Here is a 24,161-nt window from a genome sequence, read left to right on the forward strand (position 1 = left end):
TGAAAATTAACATACTTCTCCACTTATTGTGTAGAAATAAAAAACACACACACATTAAACTGCAATACAATGTTTCAAGCACCTTGAGGTATTATGCAATATATGCGCAATGTCTGCGCATACGCACACACACACACACACACATATATATATATATATGAGGGATAAAAAGGGGATCGAGGGTTTCGTAGTTGGTGGAAAGGAAATTGCGACGTGAAAACGGTTGAGAACCTCTGCACTAGATCCTTCAATAAGAAAAGATTCCATTTGGCATGATCGTTTACAACTCTTAGTACTATAATTACCTCTTTAGCCTGTTAATGGCCATCTCCTAACTCTCACAAATCTAGTTTACATTCAAGATATCTTACTAGAAGTTTCAACAACTGAAATAATAGAGTAGACCGAGGCACGTTTAGCAGTGTCCTTTTTTCAAAACAAATTATAATTGGAGAGCCAACAGTCATAACAGAATGGTGCTACTCCCTTGCATATATTCTCACAAGTTATTGAACATTAGTCGAGCTTCAGCCCATCATGCAGAAAGAATATTCTGTTTTCTACCAAGTTGAGTACATTTTGTGTTGAACGTTTTGAAGCTTATTGTAAATATATATAATACTTAGTTCAGAAAAAACAAATACATAAAATTTAACAAAACCTGGTTTACACTTGTACCCTCTCTATATATATATCAATAAAAACCCAATATTCTTAAAAATGATTGAACGGGAGAAAATTCTGGAGTAAATGCAACCCCTACACATACTTCAGAGACTCTATGAATTATCAACTGCATACTGTGATGTCTGCAAGCACATGAAGAAGTTTTTACTGAGCTCTTTCTCTAGATGGGCATAAGCTCCAGGGCGGTCATTTCAAGCTCGTCAGCTTGCGAGATCGAGATTTTCGCTCACGTGATTGGTTGTGATGTAGAAATGTTGCAAAGTAGTATTCTAATCTACTCGAACTTAGCTTGTAGCGAGGTTCGAGTAGAATAGAATACTACTTTGCAACATTTCTACATCACAACCAATCACATGAGCGAAAATCTCGATCTCGCAAGCTGACAAGCTTGGAATGACCCCCAGAAATGTGACCAGTGGTTGAATAAGCATGGTCAAAGCACACTGTGAGGATATTGTTTACATTACCAGTCTTCAATGACCTCTAAGACAGCCTTAGCTTCTCCTGTTTTCGATAGAATCCTGAAACTGCCAAAAATTGAGAATTTTTTTTACCAGAAATTAACATTGTTCTATTTTCTACCGATACTATATTGAGTATTATATATGTTCCACAAATTTATTTAAATATTTTGTCACATTCTTTCAGCAACTGAGTAAGCAGGGGCGGGCTGGTTGCCGGCCCATCGGCCCACTGTCTGTTGCGCTCTCCAAGTCTGAACACCTTTTTTTTTTATTCAAATAAAGTTTTTATTTTTTTTTAATGTATTTATTTTTTAAATATTTTGTTGCATTTTTTTTCTTCTTCGCTCACAAACCGGTGCGATTTCCCTTCGCTTTTTTTTTCTATTCTTTTCTTTAAACTCGTAAACCTGTGCACCACCGATCTTTTTTCCTCCCCCCCCCCCCGATCCTTTTCTTTTTGCACTTTTTGTACCTTTGATCTTTTGCCCCCTTTGGAGGCCAAGGTTGACGCCCTCTTGTGGGACCCAGTCTGCCCCTGCGAGTAAGCTTTACAACTAAAATTTAATCATGAAATTGGGAACAACTATAACTTAAGTCTTCCCTTAAAAATCACCTCCGAGCTTTCAATTTCAATCCAAAGTGCTCATAATTTCCCTAGTACTAAACTGAAGTATTAAAAACAAGCCAAATCATTCTTGTGCCAGATTTTTTTTCTCCCTTCCTTTTTTTCAAACAAAATATGCTATCAGTGAAATATTATATCAGTGAAAAGGCTAAATAATAATTTAGAATTCTATTTCAAATTTCTCGGATATTTTTAAAGATAGAATATTTTTTAAGGTTTTTTTTTTAATGTAACATCGAATTCTATTAATCAAAAGCTAGAATTATCGAAATTGCACTGAATTTCACAATGTAGAATTTTAACGAAAAGTTATTGGAAAAATTTGATCCCTGATACAAACACGTGCTGTGAAAGAAGAAATCATTTGATTAATGAAACGCACATACCTGTTACAAAAGGTAATCCATAATGAACTTGGCAATATCAATATTCCTAAAAAACTCAGTAAGGCATAGAAAAGGAAACATTTCCCCTAATCAGATCGTTTTTCCATGGCCTCTTTTTTTCGGTGACGTATAATTTCTTTCTTTTTCTGATTAAAGTGGAAAGGTTTCGATCTTTGAATGGTTCGAGTTAATGGTCAAGAGAAACCGCGGACTGGTTGTTCAATGGTTCTAGAGATGCTGTGAGCTTAAAATTAATGTTATGTTTTTCAACTAATGTACCGCTGCAGGTGGCAAGAAAGGGCGAAGCCCTCGAAGTGCACCACCGAAGGCAGTATACACTAACCCGCCGCAGGCGGGTTACACGGGCAGCCGTAGGCAACTAGGTGGAAAAAGTCGCCGAAGACCTCTAGTGCTTAAAATCTCTGGAAATCTATATGTGTATGTGTCTGTAATCCGATCTCCTCCAGACTGAAAATGTCTACCAGGTGAATACTGTTACCGTTGGATACAGAACATCCAGGGAAAGTCATTCCGCCCTGCCTCACCCATCTAAACCTGACGGACATCCAGTCCTGATGACATCATTAAAATCGTAAATTCTCACCAGCCGCCTGCGGATTGGGCCGCCGCAGCTGGCGAACGGGGTGTTGGTGACATAGGCGGATTTAGGACTGAGTTCCTGGGGGGGAGGGGGGGCAGGATTTTTTTTTTTTTTGGAGAAACATTTTTAATTGCCCTCCCCCCTCCCATGTTTTTGTCTGTTTTCTGTGATGCGTAAGGCCATTCTTTACTTTCTTATGTGTCGTTTTCATTACTGTGTGTAATCATGCTGTCATTTTTAAATTGACCTTAAAAGAGAGGGGGCTGGTATGAAAAGAGTAACGCAGTGCTCCCTTTTAAGTGGGATACAGAATATCTCCAGTTTTAGGGGACCCGGGGGTTACTCCCCCGGAGGAAATTATCTAAAATAGATATAAAATTCTGCATTTTGAAGTCTTATAAGGGTTAATTGGAAATAATAGGCAAATAATTTTTTTAAGTTTTACGCTTTAAAAGTGCTTTGTGATGCAAGTTAATACTTTAAAAGAAATGGTGCACAGATTTAGAGAATAGGTATCAAGAGAGTAACATACTACCCATTTGAACAATTCTTAATTTATACACTTGATAAGAAATAAAATTGAAGCACACTTTGCTTAGGAGTTTCAAAGACTTGTCTAATTATTTTCAAGGTTTGGTTGGTTAGATTGGGTTTTTGGTTCAAGAGCCCTTGTAGGCTATACTGCGCCAATTCTTTTCAGGGATTTTAGAACCTATTAATAATTTGCACTTTCCAGCCTCTGAAATTGAGTAGTAGATTATACACTTGTACAGTATTGTTCAAACTTTGTAAGAAACGGCTATTTTAAGTTTAAAAGAAAAAATAAACTTTAATTTCTTATTCAAAAAAGAAAAAATCATGATTTTTTTTTTGTTATAAGATTTTGGAAGATAAGTTGTTACTATATAAACTCCTCCCAAAACTGGGGAGCATTGTCCCCTTTGCCCCCTCCCCCCCTATAAATCCACCCATGCTCTTCTGTACTGTTCAAAAACGAAAAAATAATCTTTTTTTTTTTTTTTTGAAAGATGTGTTGTTATTACATAAAGTCCTCCAAAAACTGGGGGGGGGGGCATTGCCCCCCTCTGACCCCCCATAAATCCGCCCATGGTTGGTGAGCGAAGCGAGCAGGGTGCCAAACCTCCTAGTAAAACTTTAAAATGCAATTTCTCAACGGCAGAGTGGCGGTTTTGATCTAATTTGCGGGTGAAGGGGTTTGTAGCATTTGAGGGGGTGCGACATTGCCCTTAGGGGATGTACTGTCTGACCATGGATTGTATGGGAAGACAAACATCCGTTTCACAAGTCACAACCGGAAATGGTCGAATCTATTTTTTTTTTACCGTTGTCAGTTTCTGCAGAAGCAGAGTCTTATTCAAATGAGCGGAATACGCGCATCAAATTTTTACTTTTCCTCCTTATTCACATAGATTCGTTTTATATGGACGTTTGAAAATTCCATGCAATCCGTGGTTGGACAGTACACCCCTTTGATAGTTGATAATTTACATTCGATAGCTTTCGAATGACCACTCACCTTCCAAAATTGTTCCTTTTCCAGCCGTTGTCTGATTTCCAGAGCACACAGCCGTGCATCTGTCCCGACACGGCAACGTGTGTCACTCGCACGAGCATTTCTTTGGGTAGTCTGGATAAGCAGAACTGCAGGGCCGTGCAGATCCTCTGCACGTCCTGCTCACTGCCTAGAGGTCCTAGTTCGCTGGCCATCGAAGATTTGGTCTCTCGCGATGCGGACTGCAGGACGGAGCGGTCCCGGGCCGACACCAGGCACACCTTGACGGTGGTGGTACCGATGTCGATGCCGAGCACAAGTTGATCGGCCATTCTCAAATCTGAAACGTCGATCCCGACGCAAAGCGACTCTGTTTTGTTTTGAAGCCGGAATGAACGGCGCCGCGGAAATGAGCGGTTTCCATCTCAGAAAGCGGTTGGCGACGGGGTTGCCAGAAGAGCGTGATGTAAGTATCGCCAAGAGGGATGATGCAAGGGAATGAAAGGGAAATTTCATAACGTCTTTTCGCGAATAATTTCTTTTTTTTTTTTTTTATTTTTTTCTTTTCTTTTCTTGCTAAAAACAGCGAAAGTGATTTTTTTTGCGAGAATATTTCGGTTTGCGTTTTCTTTACGCTTACTGCACTTTTATTCTGTTTTGAAATGCATTATTTTATGCATGAAAGGATACTTTGAAGTTAAGGGCTCAATCAGGCCCGACAACTAGGATAGGCGGCAAATTTCATGATGGCAACATATAAGGCAAAAAAAGTGAAAAACTCAGATTTGTGTGTGCACCTGAGTTTTTTTTTCTTTACATTTCAAAAATGCGTAACTTCGTAAACAGTTCGTATGCTCAATGGTTTAAGAAAAAACATGCATCAATAAGAATAGGGGACGGCATTTGTCAACATGACCTAGGATGACAAAACTACTAGAGCCGGCCCCAGGCTCAATTTGCATGGGAGCTCACGGGAGTTCAGCAACAGTGCTTCTTTTAAAATTTTGTTTAATTTTAACAAATTCGAAGGGAATTCAGACATTTACATGTGAAAAAAGGATCTGATGACAAGAGGGCTCAAGGGCGCCCATATGCAAAATTGTAAGGGGGGCTCAGATATTTTCCCCATGGTTTAGCAGGATATTTTCCCCATGGAAACTGATTTTAGTGCAGATTCGAGTTATTAAAATTTGACGTTTTGAATAACTTACTTATTAACGGCTGGAGAAGAAATGTTTTTACATTTTTGCAAAGAAAAAAGTACTGAAAGCAAGGAAATTCTAATTTCTAAGAGGGGGTTTGAACCCCCCCCCCCCTTAGAAATTGGAAATTGGAATTGAAAAATTAGAATTGAGAGGGCTCCTGAAATTCCTTTGTCAGAAGTTAGGCCCTGTTGATGATACAAGAATTATTTATCGCACTTCCAGGTCTACGAGATGCAGCGGGGGGCACCCTCATCTCCGAAACTCTGAAATTATCCTTTTTAGACAATAAAGAAGACTAAAACCGTATCCGCCTCCAAAAGGTTTTCCAGGCTACAGCGCTGATCACTGTTGCTGAACCAATGACACAAAACAGTGTTATTCACAGGTATCACATATCATATCACACCTCAGAGTGCCCTGACCACTATTTGTTTGTTTACCTGTTAAATGGGGCCCTGAAGACAGCTTTTTTTTTTTTTTTTTTTTTTTTAGTCCAGAAGTCCTCCATCACCTCCAAAGATATTGATTCACTTGGAGGACTTTGTGATCACGACACATTTAACGTGGCCCAGTCACCATTAACAAGCGCTGAGGATCTGGCACCGAACCTGGGACCATTTAGTGACGAGAGAGACTCCTTACCAGGGGCGGCAAATAGGGGGGTCAAGAGGGGGCGGTCGCACCCCCAAATGTTTTGAGCTGAATGATAGAAAATGGATGAATTCAATTTATGTCAGTCGGAAATCAATGTTCATTAAAAGAAATCTCGCTGGTTCTCAGTAACTATTAGATGAAACTCGACACATTCCCAGACTATAAAAAGTGTTTTTCGTTATTTGGATAATGACTTAGGAATTCTTGAAGTATTTTCCGGCCTTTTCAGAACATAGAAAATAGATAGAGAACCATGGTTAATTTTATTAACTAAAGAAGACATTTTCTCATATAGGCTAAATATTTCATACTTGTGTGCCCAGTGTAACGATGGTATGTCCAATATGAGAGGCTCGTGCAAAGTGGTGTGGCTGCATGGTTTTCACAAGAAAATTTCTTGATATTTTACATTCACTTTATGCTCATTTTTTAATGAGTATTTATTTAATGAGTGTCCACCGCTTTCTTCTGCTAGAAACACGTTTCAGTTGCTCAATGCATTATATGCTTTCAAAAAAACTTCTTAAAAATGCATGTGATTATTGAATTAAAAAAAAAACATATCAACAAATACCTGTTATGCGTATAATTATGCAAGCTCGGAGTGACACAAAATGGTCTTCAAGAGTTAAAACCATAAAAATATTTCTCCATAACTTCAAAGCAGTGATTTGACGACTGGAAGAATTATTACAAAACGATTCTTTCAATGATGAAAAAGCTCATGCCTTTTAGCATCTTTGACTTCCTTTGAATTTTTATTCAATTTTTTTGTACTGAGGAAAGTTTTTGAAAAATACTTTAGTCTATTAAAACATCTTCAATCCGTTACCCTTAATTTTCGAACTATTCAAGCCACACTTCAATCTACAACTGATCTGTGCACCCCACTACCATGTTTCAATTTACAATTGAAACAGAAAATAGATTTTACATACATGTGTGTTTCAATCAAGCGTGAAACTTAAAAAAAAAAAGACAAAAATCCACATGATGATGTGAAGTCAAATATTGATTTTTTAAATTTTGTATGAAGTAATAGATTTAGTTTCGAATGAAATTAACACAAGATTTAATGATAATGTATGGTTGGCTCTATCTTATCTGGATTGGAATTTTGAAACGAAAAATAAAATGTTTCAGTTATGAGTAAAATTTTTAGCACGAGGCATAAAAAATTACAAGCAATATAAGCTACAGACTGGTTATCACATCCAGAGACTGCAGTTTCGTCCTTGTTATGGACTCATCAGTCTTGAATAGTGAATAACAGAGCTGGAGGCAGATGACATCTCATTGAAGCTGAGAGCGCCGACAAGACTAGATTATTCACTGATGAAAAATTATGCAACTCACAATTTTTGAAGTTGCCCTGGGTGATTTTGAAGAGCAAGATATAAAAAGTGCTTTCATACATCACTTTGTTACTTCAATTATCTCAGCTAGTAGAGAAAGATTTTTTATGTCTCAGGAGGTTAAAGAATTATTTTCGAAGCACAAATGGGAAAAATATTCAAACGAAGTCATACATGCTAAACGGCATGAGCTTTTCCACCATCTTTTCTATTTAGCTTTACTGACAAAACAGCACGACACATTGATAGATTAGTAACACGATTCCCTGCTCTTCCGAATTCCAAAAATCATGCATTAAAACTTTTCCAAAAGGTATAAAAATTTTAGTATCGAGATGTTTTGCGTAATAACTTATTAGAAAATGAATCAAAATTTTAATTGTTTCTAAACACTAATTTTTATTTATATTAAACCGATTTTATGACCACTTCCTGTTAGCTAATGTGTGCTTGGTACCGCACTGTGGTAGTACATATTTAAGAATCTCGACCCCCCAAATGAAATGCTGAAATGCCGCCCCTACTCCTTACCAATCAAGTCACCACGACCTGTTATTCACAGGTAGCATACGTTACGTTTAAAACTTTAGTTAAACGTTTTAAAATGGTTGTAACTACGCTGACAACCACTTTAAAACGTTTATGAAATGAAGAATGCTTGCTACCTGGGTTATTGACCATTTTCGATGTCTGGTGCAGAGAAATGCATCAAAGAGTATTCCTGCGTGAATCAGCTCATTTTTGGGAAGACGAAGTTACGCTTTCGGCATCAATGACGCAGATTTTCCTTTAGGCACATTTTGGATGTAAAGCAAGACGTTCCGTCCAGAACTAAACGAGCCTACTTTCCTGTATACCAATATCTGCTTTCTAGTATCTGATCAATATTCTCAAAATTAGTCAAAATTGCAAAATTATTTCACACGTAACTTTTTAACATTTTAACCTGATTTCTAGAAATAAAATATGCCTTCCTCATCTGAAGAAATAGATGAGTAAAAAATGAATAAGCAAACAAATAAAGTAGTATCACCTTTTAAACAAAGCAGCTAAGATATTTTTCCCATAAAAAAATCTTTAATCGTTTCAAAAAGAAAACAAATAATTAAAAATAATAAGCTAATTAAAATAAATCCGTTGTCAAAAAAAAGTTTGTTTTTTGCCACAAAATAATTTAAAATGAATAATGCACTTTCAAAATAAATAAATAACAACGAAATGTCAACTTAAAAGAAATAATTTTCATTATCAAAAAAAAGTAATAAAAAAAATCGTCTGCGCTTATCATTATGTATTAACATAAAGGACTCTCCGTCAAACACTGAAAAAACTTTAGCGTGAAAATAAAAACAAATCATACCGACCACAACTATTTCAAAGTAAAAACCATGGCTGCGGAGTCGGAGTTGATTTCATTTTGGGGTAAAGGAGTCGGAATCGAGAGTCGAAGGTTTTTAATTCAAAGACTCGGAGTCGGAATCAGTCGCTTTCACCGAAAGTTCGTAACTCTACTTGCGGAGTTAGACTTATTTTGGGATAAAGGAGTCAGAGTCAAAGACTTTGAAATTCCAAGAATTGGTCGGTCATTTTCCATTCGTATATCTAAACTTTTGCCAAAGCTACGAAGTCAAAGCCGGAGTCGGGGAGTCGTAGTCTGAATAATTTTAAGGTATAGGAGTCGGACTGCCCTAAAATTCTAGGAGTCGGCGTCAGGAGTCGGTCATCAAGAGCTATTTCGAACAAAATTTGTTTGAAGTAAATCCGCCTTTAAGTTCGGGATCTATATTGACTTTCAGTTTCGCCGTTGGCCCTAATGTTAAGGGATTTGAACTATTCAAAATTGAACGGATAATTGTTCAAATCAAAAAGATATTTTATATATATATTCTTCATCAAAAACATTTTCCTACAAAGTTTGTTTTAAGCAAATTCGCCTATAATTGAGGGATTTCTATTTGCCTTGAATTTCCCTGTAGGCGCTAATGTTAATTTTTTTTTAAAACTGTTCAAAATTGAACGAAATATTGTTCAAATCAAAAAATGAAATAAGGGAATGAGGTGTCCTCACCGAGATCTTTCGAACAAAAAAAAAAAAAGTTCGAATCGGAAAACTCAAAAGGTATTGGGGGCTGACAGACCGACGAACAGGCAGACATTTTCCCCCCCATCTTAATACCCTACATTCCATTTTTTTATTTTTCGATACTTATTTGATTAATTAATTTATTTTTGACTTTTTTTCGCGATATCTTTAAGATGCATTAAGCCTTCTTTCATGCTTTTTTCTTCTTTCTCTGACTTTTACTGGGAAAGTGAAAGTAAATTAAAAATGCATGTCTTTCGGGCCATGAAATATGATAAGTAGACTGAAACGTTTTTGCCCGTAAATTGCTTGTTTTGAGAGAAATTTTAAATTTCGAATAAAAAACAAACTTGAATATCGCGAGCTCTGTAGTTATTCTGAATCTATTCATTGCATCAGGCCCGACATTTAGGTAGGTCGATAAGGGAGTAGCAATGCCCCCCCCCCTTTAGTTGAATATTTACTGTTTTTGCACATGACAGGGTGTAGTTTTCTTATTTTCTGATAAAACTTACTTTGAGTGTATATTCTTTGCCCCTAAATATTCGTAATGGAGATAAAATGAATAATTCTCTCCATTAAAAGTTATCATTTCTTGTTTTCTTGTATTTTATTCTTTTAAAGCCACAGTCATATTAAAAATTAAAATAAACCGTTCTCGGTCTGTTTAAAAGTTGAACAAAAACTCGTACTCATGCTTTCTACGCCCGGAAAAAATAATGTAAATAGAAGAAAAAATTGTACTCATTTTTTTTTCCTCTTGACGCTGGAAAAAAAAAGGAAAGAATGATCGATTTCTGTATATGTAGGAAAACATGTCCCGAAATTATTTCTCGCCAAGAGGAGCGATTTCTTCTAAAATAATTCTACGGCATCACCAAACGCCAATCCATTCATGATGCAGCAGGAAAAGAACAAAATAGTTACGGCTCATCATTGATACATTTTAAACTTCCGCGACAATGTTAAGGAAAAAGCAAATAGCGGAAAGGTAATGTAAGCGGTTTATTTAATCTTCTCTACTCGACATTCAACGACACATAAAATCGTTTTTGAAAATGTGGGATGAAATTTATTCCTTAATTTAAAATTAAGAATACACACAGACACGCTCGGCTTTCGGTTATCCGTGTGTGCATTATCCGATTTGGGGCTGTCCACAAATTATGTCACGTTATGAGGCGAGGATTCGTGCAATTTTGACAAGGGAGATAAAAGGGGTAACAAGAAGAGTGACATCACGCAATTTTTAATTAGAATATGTTTGCCAAAATAACGTGACATGTGACAGGGAGAGAGGGTATGGTGTAGTGTGAGACTTTGTGATAAAAGAGCGGAAAGGGTCAAAAATGTTGAAAAAAAAGTGTAACATCAAAAATGACTTTTGCGTATTACCCGTGCAACTTGAAATTTATCGAAAATTAAACCCTTTCTATTTTCAAAAAGCATAAGCTGAAATTTATTAGTCATCGTCTGATGTCCACAAATGTAATATAAATTTTATTAAAACCTCGACCAACGTTTGGAGCAGGGGCGGCAAATAGGGGGTGCGAGAGGGGGCGGTTGCACCCCCAAATTTTTCACTAAGAATAATATAAAATGGTAAAATCATATTTAGATAACTTAGAAAATCATTTGCCTGAATTTTCAGAACAGAAAAAACTGATGGAGGATAAGTGTTTGCCTCAACTAAAGAAGTAATCGCTTCATATGGGTTAAATATTTCAAAATTGAGTAATCTATGTTATGATGGAGCATCTTGTATGAGATACCCGTACAGTGTAGAGTCTGTGCAATTGTTACGCGTAATTTCCATGTCATTTTACATAAATTTTTATGCTCATATTATAACTTAATGTTCAGCTAGTAAGTGTTCATTGACGCCATGTACTAGAAACACATTTTAGCAACTCGGTGTATCATATGCTTTCATGGGAACTTTTTGTAAAGATATGCTATTTTTGAAAAAACATCTCACATCAAAAAATACTGTTACAAATCCTGTAAATAGTAATTATTGTAGTAACGTAACCTGTAAATAGTTTCCCATAATGAATACACAACCCCTTTTCATTCCGCTAACGTATACGACCCCCTATTTCCTTTTCTTTTCATTGATAAAATTTGATAACGGTCTACGCATTTCGGGAAACAGAAAGAATGTTGTGGAAACTTCTTCGATGTTTATAAAGGCGTCCTGCGTGATAAAAAGGAGAGTTTCGATTGAGAATTTGTTCTGAGAGTGTATTAGCTCTGTTTATTGCGAGGCATTTCGCTGTGTTGTTTTCGTATTTGGAAGTAAATACGTGTGTAAACGTTGAGTTTACGGTGTTGTGTGATAATTGCTTAATTGCTGATGAATTATTTAGCAGTTGTTGACGATATTTCCTGTACATAGTGTAAATAAATTCTCTGTGTTTTTAATCAAGAACTGTGTCGTCCTTTCGAGAAGTTGGAAGCCTCACCGAATCCGTTACAATTTGGCGCCCAACGTGGGGCAACTTTAGGACTTCCTTGGAGTAAGTGTGACTTTGGACATTTTTTCATAAAAACTTTTTGAATTTGGACTTTAATTTTATGGTGGTTACTCGCGCAATGTGCGCGTTAAAGTGAACTTAGAAATTGTGTTTGGAAATGCCACTTACCATCATACGGCATTCGTTGCTACTATCACAGACCCCTTCATTCTCGGATTGGACTTTTTAAAGAAGTATGACTTCAACCTCGACTTCAAGACTAATGAACTGCACTCGATGAGAGAAGACATAGCCATCTTCAACGCTGAAAATTATGTAAAATCCGCTCATCAAATAATAGCCCAAACAGATTTATCGATTCCCTCAAGGTCAGAATCATTAATACCTGGCTCCATTGAAGAAAGCAATAGTTTTCGATTTGGACTCATTGAATACCCTAACCTAAGCAATAACCTAAAAGGAGTGCTGGTAGCATCTACGCTTGTGGACCTTTCTAAGGATGTAATTCCTGTGAGAGTCGCCAACGTGAGTGAAAGGCCAAGGAATGTCCGGAAAGGTGAAGTGTTAGCAACCTGTATTCCAGTAAACAGCATCATTAGAAGAATCAATTCCCCCGAGACTATGTCTTCTGAGTCCTTGACATCGAAGTTAGTTGGGAGTGCGCCATTATCGAAAGATCAAAGAACTGCTGCGGAACAATTGGTGGATGACTTCAAGCATCTGTTTTCATCAGCATCGGAGGATATTGGCCGTACGAACTTAACGCAGCAAAGGATTTACATTGGAGAACACCCCCTATTAAACAGCATTCAAGACGACTACCGTTCGCCAAGAAGGAAGAGGTTGAGACCCTCCTGAAAGAGATGCAGGAGAATGATGTCATCGAACCCTCGTCCAGTCCTTGGGCCTCTCCCATCGTCTTGGTCCGAAAGAAAGATGGCTCCACCAGATTTTGTGTCGATTACCGGCGGCTGAATGAAATCACCAAGAAAGACAGTTACCCTCTTCCACGGATAGACGACACCTCGGACATTCTTTCCGGACACAAGTGGTTTTCGACCCTGGACTTGAAGAGCGGCTACTGGCAGGTTGAGATACACCCTGAGGACCGAGAGAAGACAGCGTTTACAACTGGACAAGGCTTATAGCAGTTTAAAGTGATGCCCTTCGGCCTCTGCAATGCACCAGCTACGTTCGAGCGTCTTATGGAGACAGTGTTAAGAGGACTTTCCTACGAATCCTGTCTGGTCTACTTAGACGATATCATCATCGTGGGAAGCAGTTTCGATGAACAGCTGGCAAATCTTAGGAAGGTGCTGCAAAAGCTTAAGAAAGCCAATCTGAAGTTAAGCCCGTCCAAATGAAATTTGTTCCGCCGGGAAGTGAACTACCTTGGTCACATCATCTCTTAGGAAGGTGCTGCAAAAGCTTAAGGAAGCCAATCTGAAGTTAAGCCCGTCCAAATGAAATTTGTTCCGCCGGGAAGTGAACTACCTTGGTCACATCATCTCTTCTGAAGGTGTGCAAACCGATCCAGAAAAGGTGTCTGCGGTCAAGAGTTGGAGTCGTCCCGAAAACATCCATCAGCTGCGAAGTTTCCTGGGACTCTGCACGTACTACAGGAAGTTTGTAAAGGGTTTTTCCAACATTGCACGACCTTTGCATAAGCTGACGGAGAGCAAGCAAAAGTTTGAATGGTCCAAAGAATGCGAAGATGCATTTCTACGACTGAAGGAGGCTTTAACATCAACGCCTATCCTCGCCTATCCTCAGCCTGAAAAATCCTTCATCCTGGACACTGATGCGAGCAACGAGGGCATCGGAGCTGTTTTATCCCAAGAAATTGACTGAAATGAACATGTCATCGCTTACTGGAGCAAATGCTTATCAAAGTCGGAGCGAAATTACTGCGTCACCAGAAAGGAGTTACTGGCCGTAGTGAAAGCTGTGGAACACTTCCATCATTACCTCTACGGCCGAAAATTTCTGCTTCGGACAGATCGTGACTCATTAACTTGGCTTTTGAACTTCAAAAATCCGGAAGGCCAGATAGCCAGATGGATACAGCGGCTCCAGGAATATGACATGGAGATCAAGCATTGAAAAGGGTTATCTCACGGTAATGCTGATGCTTTATCAAGGAGACCCTGTCCTGAGAACTGCCACTAATGTTCCCGAATCGAGAAACAGTATGGAACGACTAGCCCTACCGCCTATCAGGTGACAGTGACTCCAATATCATCAGAACCTGATCCATGGAGTGACGACCAAGTTCGAAAAGATCAACTTGAAGACCCCGACATAAAACCAATTTTGGAGTTGGTGGAAAGTGACAGTTGGCTACCTAGCTGGCAGGACGTTTCCATCTTCAGTCCTGCAACAAAAAGATACTGGGCTTTATGGAACTCGCTCCATTTACGGAACGGCGTGCTACACCGAAAATGGGAATCTGACGACGGCAAAACATCTAGGTGGCAGTTACTACTTCCCCGATCAAGGATTTCAGATGTTCTGAAAGAAATACATAGTAGTGCGACTGGAGGACATTTTGGTGTCTTTAAAACCCTCAATAAAGTTCGGGAGCGCTTCTTCTGGAGCAAGGCGAAGGATGACGTGGAGAAGTGGTGCCATTCTTGTGACGCCTGTGCTGCTCGTAAAGGACCGAAGAAGAGAAGCAGAGGGAAGCTACATCTGTACAACGTTGGAGCTCCTTTCGAACGAATTGGGATCGACATCCTGGGTCCTCTACCAAGAACTGCTGATGGAAACAAATACATTCTTGTTTCCATCGACTACTTCACCAAATGGCCCGAAGCGTATCCCATTCCAGATCAAGAAGCTACCACCGTAGCAGAGACTCTAGTCCAACATTGGATCTCGAGATATGGAACACCTTTGCAGATTCATTCCGATCAAGGGAGGAATTTCATCTCTGCTGTGTTTAAGGGCCTATGTCAAATTTTCGGAATTGAGAAAACTAGGACAACACCACTACACCCACAATCGGACGGCATGGTGGAGAGATTTAACCGCACAATCCTGAACAATCTCTCGCTTATGGTATCCAGAAATCAACACTATTGGGACAAGAAGCTACCTTTGTTCCTGCTGGCCTACCGCAGTGCTGTCCACGAGACTACCGGATTTGCCCCATCTCAGATGCTCTTCGGACGAGAACTAAGGCTACCTTGTGATCTCGTCTTCGGTCGTCCTCCGGATGCGCCTGCATCGCCTGAGGAGTACATCCAGGATCTCCAGACCCGATTGGAAGACGTTCATAACTTCGCACGAGACCGAATCAACATCGCGGCGGAGAAGATGAAGACCCGATACGACACAAGGTCTACTGGACATGAATTCAACGAAGGCGACAAGGTTTGGTTATGGAATCCCATCCGACGGAAAGGTCTTTCACCCAAATTGCAGTCGCATTGGGATGGACCCCACAAAGTCCTTAACCGACTGAATGACGTCGTAGTGAGGATCCAAAAATCACCTAATGCAAAACCTAGGGTTGTACATTATGATCGGTTAGCCCCATACTATGGCCATAGTTCATGAGTATTACGTAAACAACCATGGTTGATAACATAAAATTGTAGAATTTTTTTTTTTTTTTTGCTTTTAATGTTTAGTAATATTTCTTGTTATTATTGTGTTTCCTATGCATTATTGGTTATTATTTAATGTGTGTATTTGTGAACTTGTGATAGAAGTTTGGCACCCTTTCTGGGGATTGTACTGCCCGGGACGTGCAGTCCTTAGGAAGGGGGCAATGTTACAAATCCTGTAAATAGTAATTATTGTAGTAACGTAACCTGTAAATAGTTTCCCGTAATGAATATACAACCCCTTTTCATTCCGCTAAAGTATACGACCCCCTATTTCCTTTTCTTTTCATTGATAAAATTTGATAACGGTCTACGCATTTCGGGAAACAGAAAGAATGTTGTGGAAACTTCTTCGATGTTTATAAAGGCGTCCTGCGTGATAAAAAGGAGAGTTTCATTGAGAATTTGTTCTGAGAGTGTATTAGCTCTGTTTATTGCGAGGCATTTCGCTATGTTGTTTTCGTATTTGGAAGTAAATACGTGTGTAAACGTTGAGTTTACGGTGTTGTGTTATAATTGCTTAATTGCTGATGAATAATTTAGCAGTTGTTGACGATATTTCCTGTACATAGTGTAAATAAATTCTCTGTGTTTTTAATCAAGAACTGTGTCGTCCTTTCGAGAAGTTGGAAGCCTCACCGAATCCGTTACAATACTTTCGCATCAACAAATGTATCTTGAGGCTCTTTACTTGACAATCTCCGAGAGACACAAGATGGTCTTCAAGAGTTATAAAAGCCCCCTGGAAGAATTACTGGAAAGCGACCTTTTCATTGATAAAAAATTTGATGTCATTTTAATATGTATGCTTTTGTCTGAATTTTTTGTATAATTTATTTATACTGCGGAGCGTTTTTTTTATTTTTTTTTGATAAATGCTACACTCTATCATAAAAATTTTATTCGCTAATCTTAATTCTTGAATTGACAATTGAAACTCTTAGTAATTTTCGCATTAATGCATACTTGAACCAGGTGTGGAACTTTGTGACAGAACTTTTCGTAACAGTTTTTAATGGATGCCAATGTGGAAGAGGTGACAAAACCTAGATGAAGTTTTAGTCAAAATATTAAATCAATATTTTGAATAAACTGATCAATTCAGTTTCTCAAGAAATTGAGACAGGATTTAATGAGATATATTTATTATTGGTCTTAACTTCAATATTATGTAGGTCGGTTATAGAAAGCGAAAAAGAAAATATTACACTTATAAGTGTGCTTTATAAGCATGAGGGAAGAGGAATTGTTTTGTGAATTGTGATTATACTTTTTAATGACACAAAATAAATACTAGCCTATTTAAATAGCTTTCTTGGTTATTTTAAAGAGAGGAATCTAAAGGAAATGTGCTTTTTTGACATAACTTTCTTGCTTCCATTGTTTTTTGACTGTTTCAATCAGGTCAGTCATTTGAAAGATGACTTCCGTGATTAAACTGAAAAACCGATGTAAATAAAGCACAAATTTACACGAAAATACAGCATATAGCTATTTCAAGGCTACGAAAATGCAGCCTCTTCATCGGTGTAAAAAACTACGCACACAACCAGAAAGTTGTAGGAGAACTGAACGTCAACCAATTTTGACTTGCGTGTCTCAGGAGGTTAGAGAATTGCCTTCGAAGCGCAATGAGGCAAAGCAAGACCTTCCTCTTTAGCTATACTGGCAATAAATTAAGTCATTGGATATTGATTAACTATAGTTACAAAATTTTCTGTTCTTCCTGACTCCAAAAATAGCAGATTAAAACTTTACTAAAAAATAAAAACTAGTACCGAGATATTTTGTGAGATAACTTATAACAAAATAAATTTAAAGCTTCGGTCGAAAAAATTTTAATTGTTTTTTACAAACCTAATTATTTTTAACATTAAAACCATTTAATTATCAGTTCTTGTGAAAAACAATATGTATTTTATACCGTTCTGAGGAAATTCATGTTCAAGAAACTCGACCCCCCCAAACGAAATGCTGAAATGCCGCCCCTGGTTTGGAGGAATTATCTTAAGTTCAAAAACATGTTTTAAAGTCAAAAAAATATCTCTGAAATTTAGAAAAATTCACTTAGTTCTTATCAAGTTTTATTTTAATTTTAAGCCAATACGCGCGTACTGGTTTAAGCATTGACGTCATATTGAGATTATTTCACTCGAATTGCAATTACACTACAACTGCACTCAAAGAGTTAAAACTCTAGAAATTTTTAAAATCAATAGATAGACGATCTTTTTATTATCTTTCTTAAAAATAGCGTCACAGGAAAAAGAAAAAAAAAAACAACATAAGCAAGTAACGAAGCTGGCAAGTTTTTATCTGATATTGTTATGACATTTTCTGTTTACTTTTGAAAATGGATTCAATGATACAGGAAACTTATGAATATAGCAGATGATCTACAGCTGTAGTTAGTTATTTCATAGAACACGAAGCTGAAATCCTCTATCCTTAATAAAAGCTTTTCAGTGGCGACATCTAAAAGATAACTAATTCGATAGAGCTGTAGATCGCCTACTGTATTAAAACCAGAAACTTATAATGACGGTTAGTTCAGCATTCTTCCATGTGACTTACGAAATATTTTTTTTTTCCAATAGCATCAAAAGTAACCAGTGCAGGTGAGATTGCTTTATTTGATTTTTTTTAATAAAAATACAAATGTAGTGATCCAATATTTCTTCAGATCCATCAATATTCTCTGCCATCGTCTATTTCTTGTTGAATCTTGATAGGCTGAAGGGAGAGGGATCTAAAAAGGGGGTTTCACCAGTTGCCATCTGACTCAACATTTTGCCAATCGCAGGGGATGTTTTGAATCCGGTTCCTGAAAAAAATAAATAAAATGCCAAACGTTTTAAAATCAAATCAACTCGGGATACTTTCAGTTTTGTGTGTGTGTGTGTGTGACATTAAGAATCTAGTCTTTTTTTTTTTTTTTTGATAGATAGTAAAATCTGGTATTGATAGCCAAATGAATTATTGTTCGTTTTTCATGAGAAAGCACTTCGCCACGCCTCTTCGAACGCAGAGTTCCATTTTACGCGGGGGTGATCGGTAATCAATCCACGCTCTTCTAAAGGAGACAACCAGACAGCCAAAATTTGGGCTTGTATTTTAATGTGCAAAAAAGTGTTAGTGTCCTTTACATCACTTGCTTCATTTGCCTGTTGTCATTTTAGTTATTCTTACATTTTAAAAACCGCTGCTTTTACAACAAAATGCTATGATCCGAATATACCTTCTGCCGAAACCAGCGAAATAGAATCATCGGATACCACGTGACGAGGGAGGAGTCAAGTGCCTTCTTGTGAAAAACGGACAATCCGCGGTATGGAAACCGGCTGTTTGGAAGCATCCATAACTGGCGAACACCAAAAAGATTCATAACCAAAAGCTCTCATCAACTCAATACTAAATTCAACACAAATGTTATGCTGTAACCCTAGAACATACATATAGGGGTCATTATACAAAAAACGTAGGTTTTTGAATGTTGTAGGTTTTTGTGTTGATTTAGGGTTACCGCAACATGTTATTTAGAATTTACTTTTAAAAAAGTGATTCAATTTTATCTATAAAAAAAAATTTTTGTACACAAACAATTCTTTCCTTCTTTAATCAAGAATGGAGGATACACAAAGTTAAGGGCGTATTTGATTTCAAAGAGAATAATGCTGAAATTCTTTCACACTAACTTATTTAGCTTCACTATGAAGACCCAGAGTTGAAAAGGACTAACTTGTGATTCTAAACCTCTGCAATGAGTTGCCAGTACTGCCGTCTATAGGAAATTCTATTACTTAATGAAATCTTGAACGGAGGATACAAGAAATAGTGTGACACTGATTCAAAAGATTATTAATGCTATATATTTTTTTATTTTATAACATGCCTCTTTTAACCTATTAAAAAACATCAAATGATTCAAATTTCACTATTAAATCTCTTATATTTTTTTGTATTGAGTAAATAAATGAAAAAGTACATGGGAAGAGATGTGTTGGGACACGTAACGGGGGCATACAAGTAACCCTACGTTCAGTGAAAAAAAAACATTTAAAAAAATACTATAACATTATTAATTTGTATTGATCATTCAAAATTTGTTGTACTTTTCTAAATCTCGTTAAAAAAAAAGTGTTTAAAAATAAATATCTTTGAAACTAACTACCCTGGATTTAAAAAAGCGCATTTTTTGTAGAATGACCCATGTATTGTTAATGGTGCTCCTCATGGAAACAACAATCTCCTATTCTGAACAGAGGTTGATACAAATCAACGTTTAACTGTTGATGCGACTGAGAAAGCACCGTGAAATACTACCGTATTACCCTGCATTATCCGGCATGCAGCAAAATTCATAGGTCAACAAATTTTCAGTAACACTTGTCTGGTCCTTTCGGAATGCCGGAAAAACCCGAGGTTAAGAAAAAAAAAATATCTAGAAAAATATACGTTCAGCTTAAAAATGAATATAAGTTCTATACATATCTTATTAGTATTAATAAACATCTTAATTTTGTAAAAATATTTACTAACAATGCCATACGTTATTTTAACAAGAAAAATATTGTTTCATAACGAATAATTTTATAAAAAATAAATTAAAACTTGAGCAAACATTTAAGCAGTAAGTTACCGCCTCTAAACCAGTGCTGAAGAATTTACCATTGCTGTTCAATAAATAAAAATTAAACTTACCTCTCTAAAAGGAACCTAAAATAATTTTAAAAAAGTATGGACAAATCGCAGTAACGATGATTGCTCCTGAATTGATTACTTTATTGGCATATAATTAAATCCATTCATAATGACCTATCAAAAGTAACAAGCACATATTACGTGCAATACACTTTTTTTTTTTTTTTTTTTTGAAAGAAGGTAACTTTCGGGAATTATTTATTTTTTTCAGTGGTTTGCATTCTGATTGGAACTTAATGGGGAAATTTACTTTTGTTTTGTTGTTAAATAAACCTCTGATTATCCGGCATGCCGGAAAATTCGAATTTCTAGGCATGCTGGTCAACCTCGCTTTTTCCGCGAGATTGACCAGCATAGGCCGACCAGCATAGATTGACCAGCCGAGGTTGACCCCGCATTATCCGGCATGCCGGATAATGCGGGGTAATACGGTATGTTGACGAGGGTGAGAGATATACGAGGGCTGTTTAGAAAAGTATCCGACATTTTTTGTTTTTTTTTAGTGGAAACCAGATGAATATGATATATGAATCAACCAACTTGAAACTTTTCTGTGCATGTGTCCATTTTTCCCGTCTGGCAATTGCGTCAGTAACTAGCAAACGGAGTTAGATTGAGCTGCTGTGTAGGGCTCTCGTCATGCTTTTAAGCTGAAGAAAAAATGACGAAAAAGCTGGAGCAGCACTACATCATCAAATCTTGTCATGCGACAGTTAAGGGGAATTCATTTGAAAGATGAACGGTGACGATTTCTCAGCACATTTCTAGCACTTGATTTCGACGTTTTTGGGGAAAACTCGACGTTTTTGGGGACTCTTGTAGTTCAGTTCTTCTTACTTTCCTGATATGGCCCCTTGTGACTTCTGGCTATTCCTCAAACTCAAGAGGCGATTAAAAGGTTAGGGCTTATCCGGTCGTTTCGTCATTTCACTTAAAATTTAACGTTTCAACTAGCACCCTACACTTCCTGTCAATCAAATTCTGTTCGCCAGCGACTGACATTATTGCCAGACGAAAAAAATTCATGCATGCGTAGAAAGATTCAAAGTCAACTCATGTAAGCGCGCTTGACTAATATCCATCAGGTTCTCGCACAAACAAAATCGGATACTTTTCTAACAGCCTTCGTGTACACACAAGCGACAACTACTCCTTCACCAGAAAAGCATTTCCAAAAGTCTTTTTTCCCAGTTCGTTTAGCAAACTTTATGAACGAGAGAAAAAGAATTAAATACAAAATTAAGTGCTTGTAACTGAAGAAACGAACGAAATATGATTGATTTGATTAGGGTATAGGTGTCGGCGGAGGAAGGGGGGGCAAGGGCCTCCACTCTGGTTTTTGAGGAAAATAACAATAATTAAAAAAAAAGAAAATGTGAAATGTTTACATTTTTTAATATGAAATATACATGTAAAAAAAGTAATGTTCGTTTTAGCTACCAGTTTGTTGATAATCTCAACTTCAATGAGATAACACCCGTCTCCGACTGGCTTTAACTTTCAGGTGTCCTTCGAGATCGCGAATTAACTCTCGCGAAATATTTCAATGTTATATATAGTATAATAAACTTTCAGTTCTCATCATATAAAATTCGCAAAATTTTCAGCTCACGAAACCACCGATACCTTCATTTTCGCGAAAGTTATCGCTCGTGAAAAAGGTGAATAAGTACTTTCACAGTATTTACTTCCAAATACGATAAAGCACTGAGACAAATCACAGCTTATACAACAAGCATGCAACAAAGGTAAAATCTCACTGCTAACTGACAGCAATTAAATTGAACCGACTCCGAACAACAGAGCAGGCCAATTTATACCTTTGGGAGAAATTATGGCAGTTGTCCACTTAACAGTTAGTGGCCATTCATTAATTACGTAAGGATGAATTTGACAATTTTTGACCCCCTCCCCCCTTACCTCCAGGTAAGGGTACGTAAGATTTTTCAAACCCCTCCCCCCTATTCTTACGTAAGATTCCACTTCATTTTTCAAAATAATGAAATGCTATTAGAAAAAGATCAAGTACACTAAAGAAGCGTAATTAAATACGCCGCGCGTAACATAACATTTCAATACAGTTCTTTGTCTGATGTTTCCAAATCTTACATCATTGGAATCGTTTTTGTATTCGCCAATGTTAAACTATTTTTATTTATTTATTTATTTTTGTCAAGAAATTTTTACTAAAAAGTTGAATCCGGAATGAATGTTTTTTCCACATTTTTTGTATATGATGCGATACTAATTACAAATAATACATGCCATACATAGTGCGATTCTTTTATTATATTTTACACTATTCAATATTTTAAAAATAAGTTTAAAAAAAGCCCATCCTAATACGTTTTCTACCTTCCAGACGCAAATGAAATATCCAGACACAAATCCTGCCAAACCATTTGACCACGCGATTTATAATATACTAATGGTACCCGCACGGCTTTGCCCGTAATAGAAAAACTAAAAGTTCTTTTGGTTCGCCTGTATATTTACAAATGTATGGTGAATTTTCTCGCCAGTTGGCTTTTACCCATGTTACGGTTCCACGTTATGATAATTTCGTATCTCGCCAATTGGCTTGTGCCCATGTTAGGGGTTCCACGTTATGACAATTTCGTAAATTACTCGTCCATCTTATAACATTTTTGTTCTTAAAATGGTAATAGAAAAAGAACCACATCGAATTTTCGAAAAACCGCTTCGAGGTGCACACCCCCATGCTACAAACTAACTTTGTGCCAAATTGCATGAAAATCAGCCGAGCGGTCTAGGCGCTATGCGCGTCACAGAGATCCAGACATCCTCCGGACAGAGAGCCTTTCAGCTTTATTATTAGTAAAGAAAATATCGGCCTGGAAAATATTACGTAAGAATGGGTTTGACACCTCCCCCTCCCCTCCTCGGGGCCCTTACGTAATTAATAAATGTCCCCTTACCTATTAGGTGCGAAGCGAAATGTCGCTGTTTGGCGATTTTTTTAGATTTTTCGCTAAATTTGGCGCAAAAAATGAAGGTAGTAGTAGCTTGGCGATATCTCTCCCATTTCTTGTCTGCAAGCTCATAGAACTCGAAGTTAAAACAAGGGCAAGGCAGGGAAAAACTACTTACAGTCTTAAGCCTCCAAACTAAGGTAATTTTATCTTCTGTGTGCAAATTACGGGAATTAACTCAAAATCTAGCAAGATTACAAATTATTAAACGCGTTAACAAAATAAAAGTAACTTTTATTTACTAAATTTGTTAAAAATCATCATAGTTGAATAAAAACTGATTCATTCTATGAAACTGCTTTTTTTTCCTTTCTTTGGCTAAAAGTCCTATTCTTACATTTAATACTCTCAACATACAATTCTTTTAGAAAATTTCTCACCTGAAAATCCAGCTCCAAAAACAATATTTTTGTGGCCAGGTACAGAATCAACGAGAAAAATTTCATCTGGGGTCATCTGAAACACATACAAAAATTCTTAATCAAAACAACACATTTCCCCAAGTGATGATCTTTCGTACAAATCAAAGTAATTTGCCATCCATGAACAATTATTTGATTCCGTATTTTTCTCATTTGACGCAATACCAAAGAGATCGTTTGAGAAGAGAAAAAATTCCCCTTCAACGTGCATAAAAGAGCAATTTTATGATTCAAAATTTAAATATGGCCCTCTTTAATTTTTTTTTAAATTCCAAAATATTACGTCATTGTTATAAATAGAGTGCAAATACAATCACTCCCGTTTATAACGTGGGGAAGGACCTAAAGAAAAGTTCGTTATAAAAATTTGTGGATAATACTGTG

At 37.1% G+C, this 24,161-nt stretch overlaps 2 protein-coding genes across 2 annotated transcripts in view; both read right to left on the minus strand.

Annotated features, from left to right (window-relative positions):
• LOC129234463 (sedoheptulokinase-like) overlaps positions 1-4,653 on the minus strand; it is a 45,558-nt gene extending 40,905 nt beyond the window's left edge. Inside the window, exon 1 of the mRNA XM_054868464.1 lies at positions 4,301-4,653. Coding sequence (XP_054724439.1) covers positions 4,301-4,608 — 308 coding nt within the window. The 5' untranslated portion in view covers positions 4,609-4,653. The remainder of the gene's footprint in view (positions 1-4,300) is intronic.
• Positions 4,654-18,280: 13,627 nt separating this feature from the next.
• The window catches only part of LOC129234464 (peroxisomal sarcosine oxidase-like), a 39,679-nt gene continuing 33,798 nt past the window's right edge, over positions 18,281-24,161 (minus strand). The window contains exons 7-8 of the mRNA XM_054868465.1: positions 23,736-23,811; positions 18,281-18,485 (exon numbers count right to left, since the gene is read on the minus strand). Coding sequence (XP_054724440.1) covers positions 18,370-18,485; positions 23,736-23,811 — 192 coding nt within the window. The 3' untranslated portion in view covers positions 18,281-18,369. The remainder of the gene's footprint in view (positions 18,486-23,735; positions 23,812-24,161) is intronic.

Source organism: Uloborus diversus, chromosome 1, assembly GCF_026930045.1.
Source record: "Uloborus diversus isolate 005 chromosome 1, Udiv.v.3.1, whole genome shotgun sequence".
In the NCBI taxonomy this organism is placed as follows: Eukaryota; Metazoa; Arthropoda; class Arachnida; order Araneae; family Uloboridae; genus Uloborus; species Uloborus diversus.